Source organism: Mytilus edulis, chromosome 6 (assembly GCF_963676685.1).
Source record: "Mytilus edulis chromosome 6, xbMytEdul2.2, whole genome shotgun sequence".
Taxonomy (NCBI): domain Eukaryota; kingdom Metazoa; phylum Mollusca; class Bivalvia; order Mytilida; family Mytilidae; genus Mytilus; species Mytilus edulis.
Window position 1 is genome coordinate 70,788,831 of NC_092349.1, and position 9,044 is coordinate 70,797,874.

The 9,044-nt window shown below is 30.7% G+C and overlaps 1 protein-coding gene across 1 annotated transcript; it reads left to right on the forward strand.

The window, feature by feature from the left end:
• Positions 1-1,148: 1,148 nt before the first annotated feature.
• On the forward strand, positions 1,149-5,053 carry LOC139528302 (protein toll-like). Its single transcript, XM_071324212.1, has one exon. The coding sequence runs from the start codon at positions 1,267-1,269 to the stop codon at positions 3,439-3,441; it is 2,175 nt and encodes a 724-aa protein (XP_071180313.1). The 5' UTR covers positions 1,149-1,266; the 3' UTR covers positions 3,442-5,053.
• Positions 5,054-9,044: the final 3,991 nt, after the last annotated feature.

Sequence of the window (9,044 nt, forward strand, 5' to 3'; positions counted from 1 at the left end):
AATATTAAAGACAAGAAATTGTACAGTAGACTCTCAATCAGCCTCAAAACATCAGTACTATCACATGAACAGATGCATGCTAATCTGGGGATAAATAATAACCTTATACATGGCATCAATTTATTACTTTGCATACTTTTTCATTGAAACTTGTTATCTTCCTGGTTGGTTTCTCTAAAGAGGCCCCTCATGGGGGGTCCTAGTAATCACATAATCACCATTTTTTTGCCAATATAATCACATAATCATTAAATATTTGCTTATCTTTAGTAATCAAATAATCATAAACTAAAAATACAGTCCTAGGTAATCAAATAATCATGAAATATTTGGCTTAATAATCAAATAATCATTAAAAAAACGGCCAAGTAATCACATAATCAAAAACCCCATGAGGGCCCTCTCTAAAGAAAGACATATTGTTCTGAAAGGCGCAAACTTTATACAGAAATTATGAATATTTGGATACATAATTACAAAATTGCCTATAATTCTTTATTTCAAATTTTGAAGAAATAATTAAACATGAACCTTTAATACCTAATTACATATTCATGTTAGTTTTAAAATGAAAAAATACTAATTTTTTTTTTTAAATCTGTGATAAATGTAGAATAACCATAAATCGTCTCGAAATATAAATTCTATTTGTACAAAGCTTATAAACAGGTATTTCTGTTATTCTTGATATACTGCAACTCTTATTAAAAACTTACTATTTAGGGTAACAACTATCTTGTTTTAAATTTGGAGCGGACGACGTAAAATTTCCGCGAACCTGTATGTTTTATTGACGTCATGAATAAAACTCTACGGATACGCATTATCAACGTCATCGACAAGGCTCTATACTGTCAGAAACTGTATATCACATATGAATATACGGTCAATGCAATTTGACCGCGAAAAAGCACAGTTACAGTATATATTCATATATTAACTTCCTCAATGTGCTGCTTTAGAAATCGTGTATGTTTCTATGTTAATTACCTTTTTATTTGGTAGTACAGTAGTAACGCCGGGAGTAACGCAATTAAATGTCCCAATTAAAATCTAATTGGACTAATATACGATTATATTTGTTAAATGTTTCATAAACAATCTTTAAAGTTCTCTCGAGCTTGCGATTTACTATTTACGCATTACAACCGAATAGAACTGGATATACATCAATATTACGTATTGTATTTAATGTACAGTATCAATCTACTGTACAGAATATATTTGATGAAGATTTGTGGATAGTATGTATATGTAGTTGACAAAATGACGAAAAATTATTTGCATAGTGTGTTTGTGTTTGTTTGTTGTTTAGTTTGTTTCATCATTTACACAGTAGATTGTCAAACTTTGAATAAAAAACTTGCGTTACTTTTAAATAGGAATGATTTGATATGTCCTGCGGAGTGTCAGTACACTGCTGTACATCCGTATTTTGAGGACGACATGGAATGTTGTGTGTGTCATGCACAACCATACTGGATGTTTAATTCCTCTAATGTTGGATTGCTTAGCATTTCGTTCCTACAGGATGATACACCAACTATTATTTTCATGAACGGAAGTAATTTTGGTTTATATAATGTAACTCACCAATACGGGAACCTCACAACTATACCAAATGATTCGTGTAATATCAGTGGAATAGTCTATGTTGATTTTTCTTACAATTTTATTTCGGATCTTACTACGATATCGTGTATAAGTACATTAGATACTCTTATCCTTAAAGGCAACAGTGTAACATATTTGAATAACAATGTTTTCAGTGGGATGCGTTATTTGAGGGTCGTGGACTTATCCTACAACAAATTGAGAAACATTCAGCCAGAACTTTTCCTTCATATGGACGGAAGTTTGTTACATATTGATGCTTCGAATAATCTTATGGAAAACATAGATATAACCAATATAATATGGGATAAACAGGATTACTTTTGTATTGCAAATTTCTCCCATAATATAATTATGAATATGACAAATCTTAAAGGCTGGAGCTGTGATATTCATTCCGATTTGGGACGTGGTGGATATGTTGATTTTACATACAATAATTTTACCATTTTTTTCAATATCGCTGAAATGGGTTTTTATGACATAAATTTGTTAGGGAAATTGTATTTTTATAGCTTTGATTTTCGATTCAATCTGTGGTTTTGTGATTGCCGATTTTTTCCATTGACTAGTAAATCAAATATTGCTAATCAAATATTAGGATCGGCCCATCATGGTTTAAAATGTCATTCACCATCTGAATATCACAACAAATCAGTAAGTGATTTTGTAAAAGAGCAAGATAAGTTAATTTGCAACATTTCATTTGCCGATAAATGTCCTCCTAACTGTCGCTGTTTTTACCAACCAAGCAAAAACAGAACGGTTGTGAATTGTCGTTCATCATTGGTTTCACGCAAATTACCGTTAGTGTTACCAGACTATAACAATTTAGTTATCGACTTTTCGTCAAATCGTATTTCCGATTTAAAAGAAGAGTTCCAGCGCCTACTCTCTGAAGAAAGAACGTATTTAATGAGAACAAAGGAAATCAGTTTTGCCTCAAACGCCTTACATGATGTTCCCAACATTGTTTTTGTTACCTTAAAAAATGCAACGATGATCAATTTAACAAACAATCCTATAAATATACTTTCGGAATCACTTAAATTGATTCGACCACGTGCCGTCTCATTCGGAACAGTTAACTTAAAATGTGTCTGTAAGGATATTTGGTTGCAAACTTGGCTTCTGTCAGCTGGACGTTTTTATAATAATACTCGAATAATGTGCCACACGTCTTCTGGTGTTAAGTCTATTCTTGAAATAGATAAAGATATATTAGAATGTGAAAATGACAGCGTCGTGACTAGATGGATAACGTTTACTCTAGGAATAAGTCTGTTTTGTATAATGGTTTCTTTTTTTGTTATTTATAATTTTCGGATAGATCTGTACATACTATTAAGGGAACATGTTCGACTATTTAGAAACACAGAAATTCCACAGTCCTTTGAATACGACGTTTATATATCATGCAATGAACAAGATGAAAATCTACGGCATTGGATTACTTATGTATTGTTGCCATATCTCAAAGAAAGGAGAATTGACGTTTTTCTTCCGTATCGTGACTGTATACCAGGCACACCACGGGAGGATGACATTAGGGAAAAAATGGCAAAAAGCAGAAATGTATTGATTATTTTGAGTGAGGTATATGATGATACATCTAAACGTTGGTTAGCATGTGAACTTCGATATTCAAGGCTGAACTACCGTTATGACTGGCGAAAGAATATTGTAATTTTAAATTACGACTTCCTTAAAACGAAAGAAGTGCCAAATGATTTCATACAAGTATTTGTCAGGCTTGGAAAATGTGTCGACTTCTCAAACTATCAGAAGGACATCAAAGCCAAGATTTTTTCATTACTGTATCACTAGCAAGTAGACATCTATTAATTATAATTCGCAAACAGATGGTATTCGTGAAAGGGGATCTATTTTTTGTGTTTGGCCGGGGAAAGGGGGTCTTTAAATAAAAATTAGAAACGAAAGTGTCTCATCATCTGTCAATATTTTGATAATGTATTAGAAATGCATACTACAATCCCAAACATTAATCACAAATTTTACTTTTTTGCTGATGTGGTTTGGTCATAATATATGACTGTGTCGCTAATCGTTTACATTTACCTACTTTTTCGCTACAAAAGATAAGATTTAAGAAATTTCTAATTGCTTTACAAATCTATTCAAGAAAGACATATTTTGTTGTCGGCATATGACAGAGCCTGATACAAAGTTCTGTGTTCCAGATATTTTATCATTGGAAATAGTAAATTTTATATTAGACTCGAAATATCCTGTGTATATGAGATGGAGTCATACATGTTACACAATTTATAGAGGATATTAAAGTATCGGCAGACTATTATAGCATTTCTTCATGTAAGACAAAAACTTAATATTGAAAAGATTTTGATATACAACACTTAACGTCTGGGGTTTTTTACATTCAAAATATATGGAAATACGTCAAAGAATATTGTAAATCTTATTTTTTGGGATCTTTTCTAAAGAGATCACCTAAAATAAGAAGAAATGAAATTTGTGTACAGAGATCTTGTAGACAAATATGCAAACTCCCAAATGGTATTTTGTATTAAATGGAACAAAATGTCAAATTCTATATCATAGAAAGTTTTAATCATTTATTAATTTCAAAAGATGGTTTAGATACTCATTACTTTAAACAATTTCAGTATAAATTATTGAACAAAATTTCATCTACCTGCAAATACATGTATAAATAAGTGACCAAAAGGTAAAAAGCAAATATTCCTTCTGGTATAATAAAGAGAACACGACAAAACATTTGTTCTATGATTGTAATGTTACTTATATTTTTCTTTTGACACAAAATCTGGTCACACAATACAACGAAATTTATTAACGGACCTTGACTAGCTATACAGCCCTCGCACGGTCGGTAAAAGGTCACATGATGACCTATTTAGCATGAATTAAAAAGAAATTGTGTTAGGATTGAGGACTAAATGTTTATTTATAAATTTGTTAATTATTATATCTCAAAACTACTTCTTCAAATGTACGTTAAGAAATATACATGTAGCTACTAGAATAATGTACAACAATCTAGAATAAAACAATACCAATCTAATAAATGTTATATTGCTAACAAAGAAAATGAGGCAAATGTTTATTGAAGATCTGGTTCCCATTACATAAATATATTCGTGATTTATTATTTTTTGTATTATTATTTATACTACATGTAGTGAGCAGTTAATATTTGTATTTATCGTATGTATATGCGTGCATACTAATAGTAAGATTGCAGTGATTATGTTTTATAGTGAGTTGTCGCTTTTTTTCAAGTCTGTTCTTTTTTAATTCACAGGAATTTTAAAAAGAGAAATATGGATAGTCTTAACTTTGTCATATCATTTATAAGACTTACCCACAAAAACTGGTGTGGTGGTGATAATTAGTGGTTTGTATTATTCTGAAAAAAATAAAAGATTTTTTTTAATTGTTTTTTTTTTATTATTCCGGCTAGATTCAATTCTTTATTACTTTGAACAACACATTTCATGAGTATGACGCGTCTGGTGTTTTAAGTTATAAAGCTGGTAGATTTAATGATCTTTTATTGTCCTTGACAAAAAAAGACCTTAAATGATAGCTACATTCATCTAAGGGCAACTTTCCGAGTTTTTACTAGGCCGCACTACTTCAAGTAAACATTCGGTATTAACAACAATTTAAGTGCTTTTTTCTGAACTCTAAATTCTTTTTATTGAAAAAAAAGAGTTGAATTTTGTTTAAATGTATGCCATATATCCTGGAATGAAATCTTTGAATATTTATTTTAAAAAATCATCCAAGATAAATGCTAATGATTGTGAACGATGCGCATTTCTTATACAAAATAATGTATGTGAAGAAAGAGATATGTAAGGTACTAACTAGTATGCGTCATTGAGACAGCAACCAGATTATATAACGACCAAAAGCAAGTAGTAGTAAACGCATTCTTTTCAATATCATTCGAGTGTTTAAACAATAAATCAGGCTCGAATTCGCCCCGAGTGAAAAATTGGAGGTGCGATTTTAGAATTATCCATACAATCAAATGTATTTTAATCTTCTCTTGGTATAAAGCACCCATCAATGTAGACATAAAACCAATACTTGCACCAAATAACCAAGTATAATCAATATTTGTACCAAATATCCAAGTATAACCAATACTTGTACCAAATATCCAAGTATGCTTAAACACTCTGAATATACACGCCATAAAAGGCTATAATGAATACCAAAGACTTTGTAAAGTGGATAGTCGCACGACAACGCCGATGCTCTATATTTAATAAGAAATAAACACAATTTATACATATATATCTACACATAATATATAATTGAAACATCAGTATCAAACAAAAAACTCTCCAAATATAAAGCTTAATAAACTTTAACCAGAATTAAAATTTACCAAGAAAATTTGACTGCTCAGATTGACGATGTCGTGCTGAATGATTACATAGGCAATAAAATACCGCGAAAATAATTTTGAAGCGGGAAAACATTACGCCCTCTATGCTACATATGATGAAACACCCAGGAGAAATTAATTTCATTCTAATTCACTGCCACTTTAAACGAATGAAATTATAAATCTTTTATTTTCAGAATCAAATTTTTCATCTATGACTTTAATAAAATGTTGTCGTTTTTTGTATCTTATTTGTGTTCATCTATTCACTATTAAACAGCAACCCATATTTTGCCGATGCTTATGGTCTGAGTTAATTTAGACAAAACAAAAGTCCCTCGAATTTTGTTTTTTGCTGTTTGAAAATGTTTTAAACAAGACTTTACAAATATTTACATATTCTTAAAGTTGCTCTTTTAAGCTGTATGATCTTGATAAAAACTGGCTATCGTATATCTTTATTTTCGATGTATCTATTGCGCCAAATACGCTCCATAACAGACATGATACACACTCTACTTTTTAAGCATTATATATTCTCGTCAAATCCTTTCATTCGTTGTTTTGTATCCAGATCTGACATTCTAATATATATTATATTGAACAATCGAACAATAAACAGGTTTTTATAGGTTTTGCTCATTTGTGGTGACATTACGGTGACTTGTATGTTAACATAGCCATAAAAGCGCGAGGTTTGGCTAGCCACACAACCAGGTTCAACCCACCATTAATTTCTTCAAATGTCCTGAACCAAGTCAGGAAAATGGACATTGTTATATAACAGCTCTTTTCTGTGTGTATTTTTTTAGTGTTGTGTTTCTGTTGTGTCGTAGTTCTCCGATTATATTTGATGTATTTCCATCAGTTTTAGTTTGTAACCCGGATTTGTTTTTTTTCTATCGATTTATGAATTTCGAACAGCGGTATACTACTGTTGCCTTTGTTTAGTTGTTAACTGCTACAAGTATGTAAATTGGTCTCTGGTGGAGAGTTGACAATCATACCATATCTTTATATTTGTTGTCTAATATTGCTATATTGTGTTATGGAAATGAGATAAATATGTTTGACACAACAGTTAACAGTAAGAAACCACCATGTAGCTATACAAAGAAAAACATAAACAATACAACCTTCTAAAGTGTCCGATTAGTGTTCATAAATAAGGCAGTTTACGAACCTTTGCATATGCAAGAAGATTAACTAGATAAACTTAAGGTTCTATATAAAAAAAATAAGCTAAAAAAAAACAAAAAAGATTTATAGTTTAGTACGCTAGATATTTGTCAAATGAAAAAGACACACTGTATTATTATTGTATTTACTGCTTGTGGGCTATTAGTCCAGAGATTGTCGTCAGCTCAGAAGTCAGTGCTTCTGTTCTGATATGAATAATATCAACCTATATACTTATTTCAAATTTACCCTTTATAAATTTATAAATTAGCATGATGAATATGGCTATTCTGTGTATGTCACTTAGTCATAAAGCTCTTAGTTTCAACATTTTTACGCATCCCTGGCTTTCAAGTGTTTATGTTTAAGTGTTCCGGGTGAAGGTTACTGATATGCGCTTCGGAAATATTGTTTGGATCGGAAATGAAAATGGTGGCAGATACTCTTAGTACCAATCTGACCTCGGCCTTTCTGGTTACACGAAGTTATATTACAGAGTAGCGAGAATGGTCGAGTAGCTAAAATTGTTGTTGTCCATGTTATATTTTCAATTCGAACATGGAAGTGCAATTGTACTTCATCATTTATAAAACAGGGTTGGATGACATCCAAATAAATATTAAACTGAATTGATTTAACACAAATATGTAATTACTCTTTAGATTATTTCTCACAACGTATATAAACCAGGAGTATTATTATATTTATTTAAAACGCAATTGATGCACTCAATTGAATCATGTACGCAAATGAAAAATGTTATTTAAAGTCAAATGAAACGAGTGACTGGTGTAAAATAATTTTTATCCATTTCTTGAATTAATGCATGTATATATCATAAACTTAGTCTTCTGTGAACGATTGTATCTTTTTTACGGAACTTTATCGTATAATCGTCAACCTTTTCTTTATCTCTGTCTTTTATGATGTGAAAATATGGCAGCTCATTTATTGTTGTGTTTTTGAAGCCGTAGTTTATCGATTGTAACCTTATAGTAAACAATCAACAATGAGATATTGAGCACGTGTTTAACATGTACAATAAGAAAATAGTGAATCTCAATGACATATCCATGCGTATTGCGATCTCCGGATTTTTAAATGTCAAGCTGAGTTCACTGCATACGGAAAACATATCGGCGTATTGTTTAGGGAAAACGGTACTATTACATTTTTCCAGCATTGGGTTGTCCTTTTGTATACCGAAGACAGGTGAAATGTCGACCTAGGAGCCCTGTGATTGGATGTGGGGTACAATATATTTTTTCATTTATCTATGAATAACTGCAGTGTGTATATTTACTACATGAATTTTTAAACCTATTGAAATATTTTCTAGAGGATTATTCGAAAAGACTTCTAAAATTCATAATTTTTTGGAAAAATGACGGTGGGCATGGATAACATAAACAAGTTCCGTTGAAAGTTGGTCATGATACTATTTGGCTTAAATTTAAAAAAAAAAAAAACAGAATAATAAAGTACTAACACCACACATAACTCTTTTATCCAAGTTTTTATTACGAAAAGTGGTATTTTTAGAAAATGTTGGAATTGTCGCCTATGGTAGAATAAATAGTACCGTTTTCCCTTTACTGGAAGCAAATTATAGACTTTTTTAAGTTTTATAGTACAAACTAGCTATTTAGTAATAAAAAACATATATATATATAATTTTTCTCAATTTGAAGTTTCATATGACTTTAATATTTAGAAATAACCAAACATATATTTTTGTAAATTGTTAAAAGGTTTCAAAGTTTATTTTTACTCATAAGAGTGTTCGTTTTGATTTCTGCTACACTTGCTTTTGTCACATATATGACTCCTATAACCTTAATTACCA

Bases quoted from the DNA above. Each gene is read 5' to 3' on its own strand.
- LOC139528302 (XM_071324212.1), top strand. From the start codon at position 1,267: ATGACGAAAAATTATTTGCATAGTGTGTTTGTGTTTGTTTGTTGTTTA.